At 39.9% G+C, this 20,007-nt stretch overlaps 2 protein-coding genes across 2 annotated transcripts in view; one reads left to right on the top strand and one right to left on the bottom strand.

Annotated features, from left to right (window-relative positions):
* The first annotated feature begins 2,516 nt into the window (after positions 1-2,516).
* LOC101173952 (SH2 domain-containing protein 1A) lies at positions 2,517-5,287 on the top strand. The gene is made up of 3 exons (XM_004073542.5): positions 2,517-2,929; positions 3,206-3,269; positions 4,767-5,287. Exons 1-3 carry the CDS (start codon positions 2,793-2,795, stop codon positions 5,028-5,030), a joined length of 465 nt encoding a protein of 154 aa, XP_004073590.1. The 5' UTR covers positions 2,517-2,792; the 3' UTR covers positions 5,031-5,287.
* Positions 5,288-6,331: 1,044 nt separating this feature from the next.
* The window catches only part of tenm1 (teneurin transmembrane protein 1), a 212,735-nt gene continuing 199,059 nt past the window's right edge, over positions 6,332-20,007 (bottom strand). The window contains exons 31-38 of the mRNA XM_011480413.4: positions 17,864-18,157; positions 16,551-16,795; positions 15,893-16,035; positions 14,128-14,339; positions 12,989-13,290; positions 12,093-12,799; positions 11,358-11,500; positions 6,332-7,866 (exon numbers count right to left, since the gene is read on the bottom strand). Coding sequence (XP_011478715.1) covers positions 7,111-7,866; positions 11,358-11,500; positions 12,093-12,799; positions 12,989-13,290; positions 14,128-14,339; positions 15,893-16,035; positions 16,551-16,795; positions 17,864-18,157 — 2,802 coding nt within the window. The 3' untranslated portion in view covers positions 6,332-7,110. The remainder of the gene's footprint in view (positions 7,867-11,357; positions 11,501-12,092; positions 12,800-12,988; positions 13,291-14,127; positions 14,340-15,892; positions 16,036-16,550; positions 16,796-17,863; positions 18,158-20,007) is intronic.

Here is a 20,007-nt window from a genome sequence, read left to right as displayed (position 1 = left end):
GGAAAAGTAAAGTGATAGCTAACAGAAAACTTTGTCTTGATTGGGGCTGTTGAGGGTTGATATCAAATAATTCCACAGCGACACTAAGCAAAAATCTTCATCCTCAGTGACTTTCTTCAGATTTTGTTTCCAAAGACTTACTTTGGATTTCTAAAGTTAGTTTTAAATCAGATTTTTGGCTGCTTTTTTCTGCTTTGGCCAACCAACTATGCTTGCACTGATATGAAAATCTCTAAATAAAACGAAGGATAAAAACAAAAATAATTATGTAAGATTAAATAAAAGTGTTTTTTGATTTGATTATCTTAATAGCTCTCTTCCTCATTTGAGATGTATCCTAAACTATGATGAAGTATATTAACAAGGCTGGGGATGCCAAAAGTGGGGGATTTTGGTTTGATTTTTGTCAGTAATGTTTTTTGGTCATGTTTGTCATGATTCACAGCTGTCTTCATTTCAGCTCATTACACTCAGTCTATTTAAGTGTCTGGTTTTCAGGTTATCTGCTCAGCTTTGTCACTATTTTGGTAGTCTCTGGTTTTTGTCATATTTAGGAATGGTTATTAAATGTTTTAGTTTCTGCTACCAAGCCTGGTCTCCTACATAGTAGGTCCTACACCACCAGTTTCTGACACTTAAGCTGAATTTTAAGCTTGCTTGGACTTGCGATAAGCCTTGCATTTGTCAGGAGGGCCGCTGTAGACCAGGAGTTGGCAAATTATGGGGCCCGTCAAACTGTTTAAACTGGCCTGCCAAAATACCAAAAATTATATTCTTATAAATGTTTTATTTTCCCTGCAATTCTGGTGTCTATACCCACAGATGATGTGGTACAAATACATTGACCTATATATGTGCTGAAACTTACTCTGCGTTCTTGTGGAAGATTTTTCTGACATTTGTGTGTTTTTTGCGTGCGGGAAAGTAATTTATATGCTCAGTCCAACACCACCTGAACACAGCATTTCTATAAATTTGTGTTTTTCCCCTGGGGGGGGGGGCATTGGTGCAATTGGCACTAAAATGAGGAAAAGTTTCGAAAAAAAGAAAAAGCGCAAAATGTTTTGTTTAAAAATATGTGTGCAAACTTTGATTTTGGTTGAAAACTGATATACGTTTTGGTCCAGATTCCATGTTATTTCTTTCTCTCATGAGGTGGGTTACCAAGACTCTCCATGCATCTGTCTGGGCCTTCTGTCTAATTTTAGAACCCTTTGTGGCCAAAGGGGTGAAAATGTTTGCCCCCCTCTGCTGTAGACCAAAAAGCAGGAGACATAAAACACTTGTTGGCGGAAACCAAGCTTGATAAGCAAACCTAAACATAACAAAAATGAAACCATAACCAAAATGTGACATAACACCTAACCTCTAAGAAACATGATGATGAGCAAAAACCAAGAACGCCCATTGAGGGTTATTAACATAAAGCAGTTGTTTGGGAACTAACATTTTTTAAACATGGCCCCATGTTTTTGAAATCATTTATCTTCTATTTTAACAGTTGGACATATCTGATTAGAAATGAGATAAAACTTCAGCCTTTGGGTAAAAAGTGGCATGGCTCCAATGCAAGCCCAAATCATCATACCTCCACTGCCATGCTTTCTAGATTTGCATTGATATTTGTGCTGCTCAGTTTGGTCAATGCAGGGGTGGCTGAGCATAATGACCAAGATTTGATCAAAGGAATTTGGTCAAATCAGTTTTAGTCTTCATTTTGAAGGACCTAAAGGTCTTTCAAAACATCCTTGGAGCAGTCCTTTTTAATTTTTAATCAACCTTTTTCTTTAGGGGATTGATTTAAAGAAGATAGAGGAAAGAAAGAGATCAATAAAGAGTTAGAAGTCTAACTTCTAAGGAAATTGTCCTTTCAAGCTACCTAGAATGATTCATCTTTCCTTTTTGGGCCTGCATTAAAACACTTTTTGCTCCACATCAAACTGCCTAAATGCAGTAGTTTCCTGTTCTTGGAACCATTGTAATTAAATATGCCCAAAATACGTCTGATCATGTGATCAAAGCCTAGCAGGAAACTACAAAGTGTACATATGTAAGCTGTTGTTATCATTGAAGCAGAATGTGTATTATGTGAATGCAAAAACATTGTTTGTTGTAGATATGACACAGTATTGCAGAGTGCAATGTTGTGGAATATATAAGCTTCTTCTACTTCTTTTACTTTTTCTGTCTCAAGTGCACATGAACAGCATCTTTAGTTTATTTACCCGAAAAAATCTTTAAGTGGTTTGAGTAGAAATGTATATGGAAAAAAGGTGGAGCAAATTTTTTGCTAATACGTATACAGACTGAGGCTGGAAAATGTGGTTTTGCTGCCGTATGTCATGTTTTCCTGAGTGAAAAGATGATTTTGACCTTTTTTTTTGGATCCCTCTCTTGGTTATGCAGTTGTTGTGGAAATGTTCAGTTAGTCTTTGAAGTCACTTCCTGCTGTGAAATACAACCATTTCCTGAGAGATGAACAAACCCACATTTTACTGGTGTGCATAGGTGCACATGTGTGCATCTCATACAGAGAGCAAGGAAGGCAGTGAGCAGGAGCTCACAAGTGGCAGAGGTTAATGAGAGAGATGCTTGGAATTGGGAAGAAGACGGAAAGCTTTCAGGTCAAAGGTCAGGCTTTTTAAGGCAACAAGATTTAATGCCTGGAGGATACGCTGTTGTTCCCAACGCAGAAAACAACAACAACAACAAAAAAAGAGATTTTCTGTGTTTAAAAGAGCAGAAAACTGGCCTGGTTTACAGCAAATAAGCATATTTGAAGAAAAATAGCGATGGAAAATTTGCCTGTTTACCACGGACCTATCGGCAAGGAGGAGGGCGAGCGACGGCTGGGCCAGGACGGGCGGGATGGGTGTTATCTGATCCGCAACAGCGACTCGTTGCCGGGCGTTTACTGCCTGTGTGTGCTGTGAGTATTAATAAAAAATGATATATATATATTTATATTTTTGCATTAATCTAATTCTAATTTCTGATGATATACAGATTATTGCTTTACTAATATTTGAGAAAAAGCGTTAAAGCGGTAAAAAACAGCATCCAGGTTTCTAATAAAGACTTAAAATCAGTGTAAATATGAAAATCACCAACAAGATGAAGTGAAGCAGCAACTGCACATCTTTCATGAAGTTTAAAAAAAAAAAGTGAACCCAGAACAAAAGGTGTTTGTTTTATCTGTTTGCAGGTGCAAAGGCTACGTCTACACCTACAGACTCTACAGGGATGACACTGGCTCATGGGCTGCAGAAGTGAGATTTTTTTTCTTTTCTTTTCTTTTTTTCCTTTTTGTCAAGTTTTTTCTATTTATTTTGTCATCACACACCAAAAACCTTCACAGACTCAGCAGAGCGACAGCACATCTGCTCCGCTGTGGTTGGTGTTTATTGGGTTAGAAGTTGTTGTGGTGCCACAGTAATTCAACAAGCTGTGGATCTGAGGCAAACATGTTTCTCTGCTCCTTTTTTTTTTTTTTTTTTTTGGAGGACTGACATCGCAGAAAAACTGGGTACATTCCTTTTCCTTCAGCAACAACAAACCTGTGCGCCCGGCCCTCTCTCTCCATTTCAAATTTAAAGATGGCAGCATCAGCACATGTTCCACAGATGTGGAAATGTGGAATTACATTCGACAGCATTTCTGATGGTGTGTATCAGTGAGCAGTGAGGATTGGCAAACACCCAGAGATGCGAACGCACAGACATCTGAAGGCCTTGTGGCTTTGTGACGACTGAGCAAGACGACATTTTTAACTCTTGCTCCCTGTCAGGTGCACTGACAGGAGGGTGGACTTGAATTACAGGAGTTTCACTACCAGCTCAATAACAGTTTACATTATTCATGTGCAATATCAGTCACTTTAATGAAAGGCACTGGGGAAACAGAGGTTACGCTCGTGGCCTGAGATAGGAGCATCCAAAGTGCTGCGCTGTGGGAATTACTCCCTGCCTTTGATTAAATGATGTTACATTGTATTCAAGGAACACCGTCTTCTCCGGCTCTCGCACTGATTGATAGCACGGAATGAAAAGATGCATTTTTTTTTAAAGTCCTTACTTGACAAAATTACAGCCAATTTGAAAATGCAATGCTTTAGTAATATTAAACTTTAAAGAGACAGCCACTGTAGACAAACACACACACCAGGAAAACTGATGAGTGTGTTATTACAAACACCGCAAAGCTCCCTGAGAGATACTGGAAAAAAAAGGGAAAATGCCAAAGTAAAACCGAAGGATCAAGCTGAAAAAGGATTGTTTTGTTCTCGCTTAAGCTTTTTGTTAAAGGGACGTTTGTGGTATTTCAGAGGGGTGCGGTCACAAATAAAGCTGCTGGGGTAATGAGACACTTGAAGAATCCTTGTTGTCGCACATGACCCGTAAAATAATGATTTTTATTAACTAAAAAAACATAAAAACACCAAAAGAATTGTGTGATTACAGAGGCGAGCAGATTTTGAATTCTCCAAATAAAGCTTTTAGCGCCTTCATGTAGTGCTGTTGTTTACAGAAAAGTAATATAAGGACGTAGTTCAGATAAATAAATCACTGACAGATTTCAGATCACAAGACATTTTCTTTTTGGCATCCATTAGTAGAATTGATCCTTTTTATGATTTCGGTCTTAGAAGAGCTCATTTCAAAAGGCCACGCCACATCCTTTTTATTTCCCCTGTTGTGTTTGATGTGAAATCTAATTCCTTTGTGCCTCTTTTTCTCTCTTCTTTTTTGAACCGTGCTGTCGTGCAGACGACTCCCGGTGTGCAGAAAAGGTATTTTCGACAGATCAAGAATTTGATAGCAGCTTTTCAACAGGCCGAACAGGGAATCGCCATGCCGTTACTGTACCCCATCACCGCCCAGGGACGGGCCCACACCCACCCGCAGTCACACGTGCTCAGTAGCAGCCCGTCATCACCTCCTGCCAGTCAGCACTCTTCCGTCCAGCAGCGGACGCCAAATGCCATTCAGAAAAACAGGAACAAGAAGGAGGTGCCGCAAACTTTTGGTTAGGGGCAAACCCTGCACTCAACCCTGAACTATAGTTGTGAAAAACACATTTTCTGCTTACATTGACCAGTGTGACGTACATGTGATTTTTTTTTTTTTTTTTGTCTTACTCAAACGTAATTTTACCCCCATTTTTTTGTCTTTGTCGTCCTGTATCTGCAGCACAGAAAATGCTTCTAACTGTGTAAAATATTGATCTGCTGTAACATTAATATCTATAAATGTATAAATAGACTGACAATAAATATTGGGCAACTTTTCTTTGTGTAATTGTTGTGTGTGCGTCGTAAAGGAAATGGATGATATCAAACTTCTTTAAATAAGGTCACAGTGTGGCAGCCACATACGCCCCCACCCCATGTCTGATGTATGGTATAATCTGTAGGCAAGGATCCAATTTGACACACTGAAGTGGTGATTTCCGTGGAGAGAATGCTGAGAGTTGAGATGGGTGGGCGTGGAACTCTGGAGGCCCTTCATTCCTAATGATTGACATTAGCGGCGCCTAATAAAAAAATATGATAGAGGGACAGAGAAGGAGAAGGCGAGAGATAGCAGGAGCGGGTGGTTCTTCGGCGCGGCGGTCTCCTAGCAACGCACCCTCCATCCCTTCACAACGGAGATGAGCCTGGACATTGGCGCGCGCAGCATATGGCTGAGAAGGCAAGGCGCACCGCGGCCTACCAGCAAAGAAATGTGTATCACCTGTTCGCCGTCAGAACATATGCATTGTGTCGTCCACAGCCCAAGAGAGAAAAGCAAACAATTAATGGTGGGCAGATGGTGGAGTGACGGCGGGAGGGAGTTGTTGTGGGGTGGGGAGGCAGACGGATGGGGAGGTGGATTTGTGGTTGGTAGCTTTAAAAGGAGAAAAAACTTTTTCTGTGGTGGGGAGAAGCTTGGAAGTGGTTCGCATGTAGCCTGATTGGCATTTCCTAATGAGAGGAGACAAGCTGTAGAGAACAGTGCAGCCAACTCCAGGTCCTGCCCCTTCTGCACTCACCACCCACTCGCTGAGCCTCAGCTGTCACATTTCTCTTTCCCTTCCTCTGTGTTCTTTTTCCCCTCTCCTCCTCCTCCTCCTTCATCCTTCCTCCTTCTCACCAGCGAGTCGCTGTTTCTTGTGCATATCTCAGTTTGAGCCATAATGATTGGTGATAATGACAGAACACATTTTTTTTTAAGTCCAAACTCCCAGAATCAGGAACAAAGGCAGTCCAATGAAATATGGAGGGGGCCCAACAACACAAAAACAAAAATGACAAGAAACTGCACCCACGGAATCCCAGGGAACACTCCAGTAGTTCACACATAGTAACTTTAATCAGCGTTGTAACCCAATAAAGTTAACTTTTTCAGCGAGAATATTTACTATAGCCATGTATATAATTCTTTGCAAAAATGTAACTGTTTTTCTATTGATTAACAATACTCACACTTATTAACAACAGAACTTCCAGTTGAGCACTTTTTTCAGTGTGAAAGCACTGGCTATGTACATTCGTCGTTTTCATATACACACTCATACAAACTAATGTTGGAGCACACCAGAGGCAGAAACCACAGGAGGTTTCTTCTCTAAAGGGGTGTAAGAGAGCTGACAAGGCCTCTCTTCCACAATATGTAAACAACATTGTATCAGAGGTAAACCATGTGGAAAAACTCAAATGGCAACCAGAGCTTTTGATTTGAGTCATGAAGAGGATCTTTTCACTACAGTCTTCATCTCTTCAGCTGACATTGAGCAGAGTCCAAAATGATGTTGAAACAGCGAATGACAGACGACGGTCTGTCGGTCAAGTCAGTTGGAAAACAAAAAAAGCAAAGCCACAGCCAAACCACACTGCTTGTGCCACTGTTAGAAATTGGAGAAACTGGACAATAATAATAATAAAATACCATCATTTGTCACAATTAAAGGCATATGGAAGTTTTTTTTTTTTTTTTTTATCCCCCTAGTCTCTCTTGTTGCTCCTGTTTGTTGTCTTCTTTTTTCGGTACAGTATAGAAACAGTAGAACAAATCAGATAAGATTAGAAACAGGCAGTCTTTGGTGGGGTGGAGGGCTGCTAATGTGTCTCTGTTACCTGCCCCCCACCTCGCTTAGTGTCATAAAGTGGATGTTGGAGGCGGAGTCGGACAGCTCCAGCTGCTGTTCCACCGGCAGGGAGTAGTATCCGTCGTAGCCTTGAACGCGTCCGGTGGATTGCAGCTGCTGCTTCTCCGCCTTGCTCCACGCTCTGCTCCCTGCTTCCCCCGACTCCAACCGCCGCCTCTCCTTCTCCCAGGCTGCATCCACTGCCCTCTTCCGCGCCTCCTCCCTCACTCGTGCCCTCTCCTCCTCCTCGGACCCGCCGTAGCGCACGCACAGGCACAGCGCCCCCTGTTGGAGGGTGATGTCGGCGAAACGTCGAGTCCTGCCGTTCACCGTGGAGCTCATCTGAGAAACGCTCACGTTCACCCCCCCCTCAAGCAAGCGTCCGCCAACTCCCAAACCCAGGGCGAGGTCTTCCTCGATGGGCCGCGTCTGGAGGAAATGGTGGGTGTCGCAGCCCTGCACGGTGAAGCTTAGCCCGCTGAGATAGATAGCACCGTTTAAAATGGCCGCCAAACGGCGGCTGTCCTCGCTGGCCACTCCTATGACTTCTGCACTCACTCGACCGTGTGACACAGCAAAGCGGATGCTTGGGCCCAGAATGGAGGGTCGCGAGCCAAAGGGAGGGGGGTGGGATGGTTTGTGATAAGTTGAGCCCACAGAATCGGGGACGAGAGGTAACCGCTCCAAAGAAATGAAGTTCCTCAGCTGCCTTCTCAGTTCACACTGGATACCCAGAGCCATCTGAAAAACAAAAGGACCATGCAGATTTTTTAAGGGATCATTGACGATAATCTTCTTTTGATCTATTGTAAAAGTCTTTTAATTGTGATTAGGCCCTTTTTAGGAAAATTCAAAAGGACATAGTTTTAGCAGAGCAGCAGAAGTTCATATAAAATCCACTTTGAGTTGTGGCCGTGGAACAACCCCACCACCTTCCCCTCCTTGTTTCTGAGAGCTCTCTGTTTACAATAAAAAAAAATATTCAGAAATGCAAATTTCAGTCTACCTTCTCAGATCCTCCATCATCAGGAAAATGCCACAAGAACATTAAAAAAAAACAAAAGGACAATTCTCATCCATAAAAATAACATAATAATAAAAATGGTTATAATCAAATAAATATTTATTAAGAAACTGTCTTTAATGAGTTCTATTTTTTTTGTAACTTTATTTTCCATGACATTTAGATTGATCAAAACTGTTGAGCTGACATTACTAGAAACCAAAGTGGCTTCTTTAGATGAAGGAACAGACACGTCATAGATCTAAATGGCTTCATTGCAAACATTTTTATTGCAGCATAATTGCTCTTTCCCCTAATCCTTTTTAGCATTCATTCTTCCTCTGAGACAATCTTATTGGGCTTGACTTCAGATGTTATTGGCCAATAGAAAAACTAAAATAAAAAAAATAAAAAAAACACCAAGGTCATAAAAAAATGACAGACAATTAGCATGCAATTAATTTCTCTACGCAGCTGTGGAGGACTTTTGGCCTCCACTTATATGGTGGCACAAACGTTTATTGTAACAAATTAGTCAGAAACAATGACCAGAAACACGTTTTTAGAAATAATAAGCAGTCTATATGGATTTTTCTTTTTTTCAGGATGAAGGATAGTTCTTGTGTTATTCTTTGAGTTATTTTTTGTTATTAAAACTGGACATACCATTTTTATTATCATTTTTTTTTACAAATCAGCTAATTATGAAATGATTAAGAAATCATTCAGTCTGTTAATTTTATCTTTACTATCAGGACATGAACATACTGAAAAATGTATTTCCCCCTTTTTGTTTGCCAATTCGTTCCTGTCTTCTTGAAAAGTTGTAAACTGATGTTAAATGAACTGAAGGAGTGATGATGTATTTCAAATTCATATGGAGTTTACTTGGTAATTTTTGCTAAATATAAATGCGATTCTGAATTTGGCCAAATAATAGTCGGATTTTAGTTGAAACTATGAGTCTGGGGATAAAATAAAACCTTCAAGGTTGTCAAATGGTCAAAGGATTGTTGGCCATTCCAACGGCAAATGTTGCCATAGGAGACAAGCACGACACAGAACCATGCATGTGGTATGACGATCGTGCACTTTAGTTTGCTTTTTTATTCATATTTCTTGTTTTTTGTCTTTTGTTTTACAGCGCAAAATTTTTAGGTGCATGTCTGCCCCCTACGGGTATGGAGTGTGGATATGGAGTCTAATTCTTCCAAGTATATTCTCTATTTCATTTTTCCTCCTTCTCTTTCCCTTTTTCCCATCATCATTTCCCCATCGCAAACTTTGCTAATCATCTTTGTTTTCCTCAAAGACAAAAGAATAATTTTACAACATCTACACTGATTCCTCAATGTCATTTATTTCCCATTTTATTTATATTCTTCTCACAAGTTCTTTCTTAAGGATTGTCTTGTTTAGGGATATTTCTAGGTATATATGTTCTGTAATGAGTTGCCCCCCTGTCACAGTCACACAAGGTTCAAGTTAACTATCAACAGCTGTTTTCATTTGTGCTAATTGTCTTCAGCATATACAAAGGGTTTCAGCTCCTCATTGTCATGTCATCTGCTTTGTCACACTTTGGCATTCTAATCCCTGAGTGGATTTATTTTTCTTGCTGGTCAGTAGTTTATTAAACTTCTGATTTTCTGCCACAAGCCTGCTCTCGTGCATAATGGGTCCTTCACCACTAGTTTCCAACATGTGCAATTAAACAAAGGCTTATTCTTGGAAGGGTCTATAAGTGTGCAGACTTGCTGGATCTTTTCTTTTTGTTGTTGTTTACTTCACATATTTGAGTCTTCACAGAATACCAAATCAATCATATGACGCACCCCACAAAAGATAATTGAATTCAAGGTTCTGGCAGAACAAAAATGTGAGAAAAAAAACAAACTAAAAAAGATCACTTTTATGAAAGACCAACATTTTCCCCAAATTCTATTTTTTTTTTATCATGGTGCAAGATGGTTCCTTCAAGGCCACTTTAGTTTTTCCGTCGGGTATGATGGACTTATTCTACATTTTTAAGCTTTTTACAGTTTATCCCTAGTTTAGGTAGAAGAAATAACATGGAGGGAACAAAGAGTTTGAAAACTCAAATAAAAAGAAAAGAAAAGGTAGGCTAGAATCCTTTAATTCCCTATGTTGTTAAGGTGGTGCATTGTTTGATAAATGATTCATTAATCAGTGCTTTAACATTCTGTTTGCTACTCTATTTTTATTTGTTGTGTTTTAAATTCTAGAGAAAAAATAGGCATACAGTGTTCCCTCATTTACATTATGGATATGTTTTATAAGTAGCCCATGATAGGTGAAATCCTCAAAGTATGATTATAGATATTTTAAGACCCCACACTTTACACACTTTTCTCAGACATTAAAATGTTTGCACTTTTCTCTCTCACTTATACCTTCATAGAAAAATAAGTCCATGATAAGAATAAAAACAAAGATTTGCTCGCTATTGAAAGTTTATGTAAAAGTGGAAAGTTGAACGCATTCTGAGACGCAACACGGATGAGATTGTGTCATAAGGTCAACAGGCAATCATGATGCAGAACATGCAGAAAAAAAAATAAAAACGTGCAAAAATGCATTGAAAAAATAAAATCTTTGAAGCAGCATGGCTATGAAAAGCGAACTGCAAATCTACAAAGCATCTCCAAATGCTTTCCATTAATAATGTTAAGATAAAAAAAATCGGACGTAGTTAAAATAGCAAGTATAGTAAAAATAAATAAATAAAAACATGTAGACATCCCATAAGTACAATAACATGGAAACTGAAATAATTAAGAGAATTTATAAAATCAAATGAAAACGTGGACATGTAAAACTACGTAAAGGCTTTACTAAAAAGATGAGTTTTAAGTTTTTTCTCAAAAACCTTCACAGTGGATGAGGCCCTCACGTCCTCAGGCAGGCGGTTCCACAGGCGAGGCTCACAGTGCTCAAATGTGGCCTCGCCGTGGGTTTTTGCTCTGAATTTTGGGACCACCACCATACCTGCACCTATGGACCTGAGGGCTCTGGGAGGGTCATAAACTATAAGTAAATCTGATATAAAATAAAGGGCCAATTCCATTTAAAATTTTAAAAACGAATAAAAGAACCCTAAAATCGATCCTAAAGCTGACTAGGAGCCAATGTGTTTTACAAATATATTTCTAACATTAAGAGAGATTTAGTATGAAGGGCCTTGTTACTGTTTCAAGTGAAGCTTTACCTTGCTGGAGTCCCAATCTTGAGTCTTTGTCTGAGTGTTCATCAGTTCATATGTTTGCTCCATTTTGCCCACTTCCGGCTTGGGGAAACCAGGGACCACATTATGGAGCTTAATGCCAAACAGTTGCAGCCAGCTGCTGATGCCTGCACACACATATGAAAAGAGAAATTCATCATAGCAAGAAAATTGCAATGTCATAACTATAGTAAAAAACAAGCAGACAGTCATAAGTCCACTTAGACTCTGATGGAGAGTAAAGAAACCATGATAGGTGACTACAATCTTGTTTCCTGTCTACGCAAAGTCTCTGTAACAAACAGTCCTGCAACAGGGAAAACAAGACAGGCAAAATAAATGTTCCATTAGCCAGAGGAACATATGCCCTATACCAAGATCTTGTATCCAACTCCCTCTCCTATTCCATCTCCTTCCCTTGGCAAAGTTTCTATTTTCTCTCTCTAGGAAACAGTATGTTCTTGACAGTCAGGGAAAACAAAACTATGCAGTCTGTGTTAAAAAAAATGTGATCAGAGGCACGGCTGTCCCTTCTGTTACCAGTGTGTTCTATCTGTCACATCTTCTTCCTCTGTCTCACAGAGAGGAAGAGTAGTAATGCGCCACGTTCCCTCAGTCTTCATGGCAGACGTTTCCAGCGTGTGTGTGAGTGTGAGAGCAAGTGTCATGATGGGAAATGTATTCCCGTTTCTCTTACATGGAATGTGCTTTGGAGCTCACCTGTGGTAAACTTTGTCACCTCCTCCACTCTTCCAACTGGGCAGTTGTTTTTGAAGGCATACAAGTTAAACGGTTTAGGATCCTTGCTCAGTTCCTCCCACAGCTCGTGATTCGGTGAAGTCCATCGACCGGCAAGTGTGTCATAATCACGTCGGCCAAGGTGGACCAATCGTGTGACTGTATCGTACAAGCCTCCGTGGAAGCCAATAACAAGTTGAAAACTGGGGTTTGTGTCCTGATAAACCTCCCCATAGGGGGTGTAAAGGATTTCTTTGATTAGTCTCCCCTTGCTGGAGAACACTGCCCTTGGACTCCCCACGCTGTCGCAGGCCACATAGTACTCCTCCCCGCTGCTCAGCTCCATGGCGATGAGATGGCCCTGAAGGTCGTAGTACAGCGAGGTGATTGAATTGCTGCTGTGATTGTACAAATGACTGACCCTGGTGGGTTGCGAAAGATCAGCATAAAAGAACTGCAGCTGCCCCCCCTCACTGCTCTTGGTGGCCACTCGCCGACCCAGCCCATCGTAGTGGTACCAAACTGTGCGCTGGGTCACACGGTTGTAAACACGGGTCAGCAGGCCGTTTGAGTTGTAGTCAAAAAGGTCGTTGGCTCGCTGGCGGAGAAAGCCATCCTCATCTACGCTGTACTGTAACTCACCAAGGTGAGTGATGCGATCTCTCTGGTCATAGCGGAGCGGCGTAAGCCTAAAAGTGAATGACAAGACCTTTTGTTTCACTAATATTTCAAACTGACTGAATTTTAATTTGTTTTTTTTTATTTTGAGAGTATTGGCATGAGTCAATCATGATCATTGCACAAAATCCTAATTGTATTTTTATATTTTTCTTGCTTTAAACATTGTAGTCATCTTAGTGAAAAATTGGGTCACTTACCTAGCACTCATTCCAAGGCTAAGAAGGTTGATATTCCCATTGAGGTCGTAACTATAGCGCCACTGAGGCCGCTCATTGACAGAGGCACTTTGCAATTGGCTGTCTGCATCGTACTCATAGGTGTAGCGCGTCACATTACTGTCCACTCCCACCCTGATGTCACAGGTGGTTGTGCGTCCTGCTGAATCATACTGAATGGTCATCCAATAGGCGATGGATTTTAGGATCTCATACTGGACCTCTACAACCTGGCCATAGGAATTGAACACCTTGGTGTGCTTCATCAGTTGCGTGGTGATCACCTAAAACACCAACAAATAAATTGTACACTACACAACAGTTTTAACCGAAGAGGTTAGACGGAACAAACCAAAACAACAGATAACTAAGCTAAAATGAGCAGGAAATGGTCATAAACATCTTTTGTTTTTGCTAATGTAAACAGAGGCTAGAAGAGTATCCAAAAATCGAAATCAAGTAAAAGTTTCAAGCCGAAGTGAAAAGTCGTCATCCAAAATATTACTTGTGCAAGATTTAAAAATTAAAATAAAATGAAAAACTTTTTCTGGTCTACTGAGTGTTTTTTTCTGCCTTTTTTGCTTAGCAAACACATGGACCTATAACTGTTATGTCATAATAAAGTCATTGTTTTCCTTTGAGCGGAGCCAGGTTGATAATTTAGAACAACCGTACTTTATTTGGTACAAGTACCAAATTTGACATAGATGGACTTTAGGATCCCCACTTTCAGAAAAGCACATTAGCCACAAAACCACAATTATTAGCCTGGCTCATGATCAATTTTCAAATAGTTGGTCTTTCTGTGCACTGAAAAGGATGCTACCCATGGGTCCCTTCCAAATCCAAGTCTCTGATTGGTCAAAATTCAAATGGTTAAACCTTTAATACATGTTTAGTGGCCGGTACTTTTGTACTTAGAGCCCGACTTAAAAACGTGTGTAGTGACGCGTGATTGAGAAATTTATGCATGCAGAAGCCTGAAACATGCATACAAGTGTGTTTACATAGACTTTTCATTGGAATTGGTTGCTTGAACGCCTGTTTCAGTCTACAGTGTTATTTAGATCATACCAAAGTCAGAGCAGGGTTTAATTCATGCATGCTTGGTGTCTTCTTACCTGGTTGAGGTCATAGTAAATGACGTTGAATTTGCCAAACTGTTCAACTAGTCCAGAGACGTCCACATTACGGTACAGGTCAATGGGCAGAGGGGTCTCGTTGATGACCGCCTGCATGCTGGTTACTCTGAAGTTGTTGTAACTATAATCAAATCTGGCATTGACCAAACCTTCTTCACTAAAGCGGAAGATTTGCCGACTGGTCAATGGACCTACAAAGAAAAAGAAATAAAGTATATGTGCATGTGCAAAAGAAAACCTTTAAAAATCATCTCCCACACTACATGAGCAGGCCTGCCAGGCTAATTCCAATCAAAGACTAATTCAACATCATTAACGCAGACACACATAGTTCAATCCATTCAATCTTAACTATATCCACATCTCTATGGCATTTCCAGTGGTGACCTTTAATATGGAGAGATAATGAAATCTAAAGACAATAGCCATGATGAGCCAATGTGCTCCTTAATGTCTGAACATCAACGTTAACAACACCATTCGTCACCTCCGCCGTATCTCATCCACCATTTGGAAAAAAGAAAATCACTAATGAATCACCATTATGCAGCGATGTGAGATTATTCCAAAAGCAGTTAAAATGACTGAGTGTCGAGCTTCGGAGCCTCTGGATAGCAGGATCAGCACTACATCTCCTGTTTTTATTTTCTGCAGAATGTTGATTCTGAACCTGCGCTAATGGGAGAGCGGCAGAAGCACTGAGAGGGAGGTAGAAGCTTTTCTACACCCCTAGGGAACCTGCAGTCTGTTCATCTCGCTTTTCTAGCTGTCACTTCTCCAAACTGTCATCTTTCCATTTCCTTTTACTGTTCTTTTCCTCCATCCTCCACCACTATATATTACTGTCTGTCTTTTCTTTTTGTGCTCTACTCTTCCTTGTCTCCTCTCAAGGGACAATTACGACTATCTCTACCCTCAGTAAGCCTCAGATTGTTCTGTTGAAATGAGATCAGTTAAAGGAAGGTGAGAGTCTATTCACAGTGAGGGCAAAGTGATAAACACCCACACACACACATAGGCAGACGGCAGCACCTGGCAGATTAGTGACACATGATCGTGGCTTGCCAATCACAAAGGCACTGCAAGTGAGCTAACAGTTACGATGGGTGCAATCTCAACGACCTCGGACAGAATCTGTGACTTAAAGGTCTTGCTAAACTGTTTTAATGGTGGCACAAATCTGCTGCGACAGCTAAACACTTCAACTGATGGTTCTGCCGGAACCTAAATGCTTCTCTGATGTTTTCTGTTGGAGCTGAACAATTAGGGTTATAACTTAGTGGCTCATTTAAAAGCGTATTCTGTTTTACACAACCAACAGGTCAAATGATAATGACATAAACAACGAGCAAATGTGGAACGAAACACACTATTGCATATAACCACACTTTTTACATTGTAGTTCAAATATCTGTTCACTTGTTTACTTTAATCAGACTACTTGTCTAAGTCGGTAGGTCAAATAGAGCAGCTTAGAGTATTTAAAGTTGTGGTAGACCACAGCCCCTTCCACTTGAGCGCTTAACCCTGTTCCTAGGTGTGAATTTGCTCAAATCTGACTCCTACCCACTAACGGTTTGATATTACTCACTCATCTGTTGATGAATTTATGCTAAAAAAGATCACCCCTATATGTGGGAGATAATAGGTTTTGAGAAGAGTCTTTTTTACATCCTAAATCTTAAAAATGTGCAGCTGCCGGTTGTTTGGCTCATGCCTGGTGTGAGTAAATGTGCATGCCTACCTGTCTGTCTGTATCGTATGGAGCTTATGAAGCCGTTATGGGTGAGATGAATAGTCTTGACGGTGCCGGAGGCTTCATCATAAGTGAAGGTCACCAGGGTGGAGTCATAAACCACCTCCGAAAGTCGTGCTGCTGATGTGTATCTTGATTAGATGAAAAAAAAGAAATAAACATAAAAAAATATATGTACTACTTACTGGTGATAAATAAGTGTTGGTGTCAATCCCAGTAAAAGGCATTTCATTTTCAACAAAGGTAAACATGCTATGCCACGTGAATAATCCAAAGATCCCTTGGGCCACTGAGAAAGAGACTGCGTCATCCTTCAATATTTCATTGAAATCAGAACAGCAGCTGTGGCAGTTATGGCCTTTTGGATCTTGAAAATGGGGCCATTCATTACAGTATCTTCATAGAGCCAATGAGTATTAAAACTGTTAAATGCCAGAACCTTGTTTGAATCAGCCTCCAGCTTTCATCCAAATAGTGTGGGACGATAAAAAAATAAATAAAAGAAAAGTGACCTTCAGGCTGTTTCCTACTAATACACAGTCAGAGAAGCAGTGAACAACTATTGCACTATGACTCTACAATGCCTCAAAACTTTCACTGCAAGGTTCTGAACCAAATCAAAAGACTGAAGGGAAACTGTAAGAACCTGTAGATGATACTGCGCCCTGTTCCCAAGTACTGAGTCCTCAACAGCCGCCCATCCAGGGCGTAGTCCTGCGTGAAAGAGGCCTGGCTGTCAGGAGGGGTGTAGACGTTCCTGTAGTAACCGACAGACAGCAGCGACTGCAGGGAGTGTTTCACCATGCTGGGCATCGTCACTGCAATCAGGCGGTCTGTCTGGTCGTACTCAAAGACGTATCGCCGCTGGCTGTGCAGGAGCAGCATAATGGACTGCAAGAACACATAAAGATGGGAAGACTTAACCACGGCTCTCTATTTTTTTTTTTTTGCACGTTCCCCTTGTGTGACTCTTCGGATTTCTTTTAATTCCAGGTTAATTCAGTGAAAACCTTGCGTCTGCTCTTCAGAAACAACCTTGGTTTTTGTTTTTATGTTGACACTCCCTGCAAGCTATTTAAATCATAACATGCATACCGACAGGGTTTTGAGGTGAAAAAAACATCTATATTTAATCTTAATTGGAGTCTTGAGTTTTTCTGGGATAAACAATTTTTCTTTCTTTCTTTTACACTTACAACACCGGTAAAGCAATTTGGGTGCTCTGTTTAACTGTAGAGCAAGATATTAATGTGTTAATAATGCATGCAGGTGCTATCGGTTCCTTAATATAATTTAAGCCCACTTTAATTGTGTCTCTGGGAAAAAATGTGACACTAAATATTTGTCTTGCTATTTATTTTTTCCATAATTCAATGTATTTCAACAACAGAAATGAGGTTTCTATACACTAACTTTTACATTTATGTCTGACGACGAGTAGTCTCTATTAAAAATCTAGGAATGTGTTTGCTTGCAACCAAACATTTCTAAATGTTATAAGGGATACAAAGAATTTCCTGTAAAATCTGCTGCTTTCTCTGCAGAGCTGTGAAAAACCCAATCTGCAACCACAAGACTTTGAGTTATTCATCACAAAAGAACCTCTTTCCTGATTTCACTGCACTCAGACCCCATTGTTCATCATATGGGTATTCTGTAAGTAAAGTTTGATGGAAGCCATCTTTAAAAGAATATGATGCCTTTTTAAAAAAAAAAAAAAGAACCTCAAGTCAGTTTAAGAGGAAAGCGTGTTAAAGTAAAAGAAGTAAAAAAAAAAGAACATTAAACTAAGCTGGTTAGAACGATAGAATGGAAGGAAGATTTGGTTTCACATCAGTGCAATAGTCAAGCAGACACTATAGGCAGTGGGATTTAGTAAGGTTCCTTAAAACATTGTTTGAAAAGCAACAAAGTCAACAATCAGGGCTCAAAACTTGACATGTATAAAATCATTCTTACCTTGTCTGCATATGTGTAGCTCCAGATTTTGCCGTTCACCCACGCTCTGGACACCACCCTGTCATTTTCATACTCCAGCCTCTCAGACCATTCTCCTCTGTGGATGTTTGACAGCAGCCCGCCGCTAGAATAGCTGACGTTCACCTCGGTGTATTTGCTGTTAGGAGACCACACAACAGGCCGACCCAGCAGGTCGTACTGGATGTGGAGGGTGAACTTCCTGTGGTCGTCGTAGATCTTTCCGATTCTGGTGCTCTGATCGAAATCTATGGACAGCAGGTTTCTGTTATGTGCCTGGAAAGAACACATGAATAAGAACAACATATTTAGTCATATCACTTTAAAGTTAAGAAGAATTGCTTAAAAAGAGACAGATATGCAACTATAAATGAAATTGCAAGACAATAAAATATTTGAATTTTTAAGACAAAATGGCCAAAGCTTAGAGCAAACCCAGTTTATACAAGTTTCATAATTTGCTTTATAAGTAGAATAACTATAGACGAAAAAAGAATAATGAGGACTGTCAATAAATTAGAACATATTTATCACATAATTTTAAAATGTGTTTACTATTGTCTATGAAATTACCCATGATTCTCTAGTCTATGTAACATGTTCATGTAAAGTACTAAATGGATAATGGTTTTTTTGACAAAAAATAATGTCTTTTTTCAGGGAAATTAAATGATGATGTTTGTTAACGTACCTCAATCCCAATGGTATTTTCCAATTTCAGTTATAATCATTTTCATTTTAAAGAAATTTTATAATGGGTCATTTGATTGGATTAAAAACTTGCCTCAGACAGATCGAACTAGTTGTATCGTAGTAATATGAATTGATTCATGGATTAAGTTGAATACATGTTACACCCTTAATGTGTAGATACTTTAGCACTCATATTTCTCTTTTTCTGTGCTTTACCAGTCCTGTGTCTGTACTTGTGTAAAGTCCAGTTACTGTAGAACACTTTGCCCACCCAATTCCAGGATGGGTAGGACAGGTAACAAAGCATGCTGTTTGTTTTGCCCCAAAGAAGCCAGACAGGACTGCTGCCTCCATCTTAAAATGTGGCTGTGCTCTTTTTCTGTTTCCAAAGGTTAGACACCGGTTTGCAGATGTTGTTGACTGTTGATGGACGAATTCTTCCACAACGGCCTCCCCTGGCACCAGTCCCTTCTAGCAACATCAGATTTTTCCATCTCTAAGGGAACTTAGTTTAAGTACTTTATGAATTTCAGCTAGTAACTTTAAAACACAAATCAGATTACATCCCTCAAAGAATGGTTATTATGTCACGGATGTTAGGTCTGAAGTGTGAATCCTTCACTATTGCCCACAGGAATCTGTTTCTCTACAGCAGAGGCTCTTTCTGTTGAGCTGACAATTCCCTCACAACCCAATCAAATTACTGATAAACAGATAGCATCTCTCCCATGAATTGAAAACTCTGCCACATCATGCAATAATGTGAGTGTAAACAAACCAAATATATATGGTTAAATGCCAGTAATGTTTGAGCATATGTCTCAAGTATGAATTAACTAGAACTACATTAGTTTCACCTGGGTTTTAGTCCAATGGAGGCGATTTTTAACCTCCTCATGTGTCAGAACTGATTTGTTATGATGTTGTTTGATTGCCATATAAGTGCCACTACAGTTTTGAACACACGTATTGAACTGTATCATAGTGCATTAATTTTGGATTGTAGAGGAGCCGTCTGTCAGTTAGTTAAATGGTGGTTTGATTCCCAACCTTGACAAGCTATGAGTTATATCCTAAAACAAATTTTGGGTTAACCCTTTTACACCTGAGCATTAGCTCCAGTGTTTACATTCTTTCAACTACTGTAACTCTTCAACTGTTCAGACAATTACCATAATTCCAGTGGATTCTGAACCAAAGAAAAGCAGTTTTGTACTGTTATGCAACACTTTATGTCAGTAATGTGTTGAATATTGGTGTAAATCCGAAATGAAAAGCCGTTTTTCTCCATGTCAGAATTAGGTCAAAGGTCAAAAATATATGGTAGGTCAATGAACGTGTGTTATTAATATGTCATTAGCGACATCTCTGGGGTTAAAGGAAAAAGTGTGATAATGTTACAGAATAAATTGAGTTCTTTTCTGAATACAATA

The sequence above is a fragment of the Oryzias latipes genome, chromosome 10 (genome assembly GCF_053564925.1).
Source record: "Oryzias latipes strain Hd-rR chromosome 10, Olatipes_Hd-rR_3.1".
In the NCBI taxonomy this organism is placed as follows: domain Eukaryota; kingdom Metazoa; phylum Chordata; class Actinopteri; order Beloniformes; family Adrianichthyidae; genus Oryzias; species Oryzias latipes.
The sequence above is the reverse complement of the archived record's forward strand: the minus strand, read 5'-3'. Positions and strand labels throughout refer to the sequence as shown.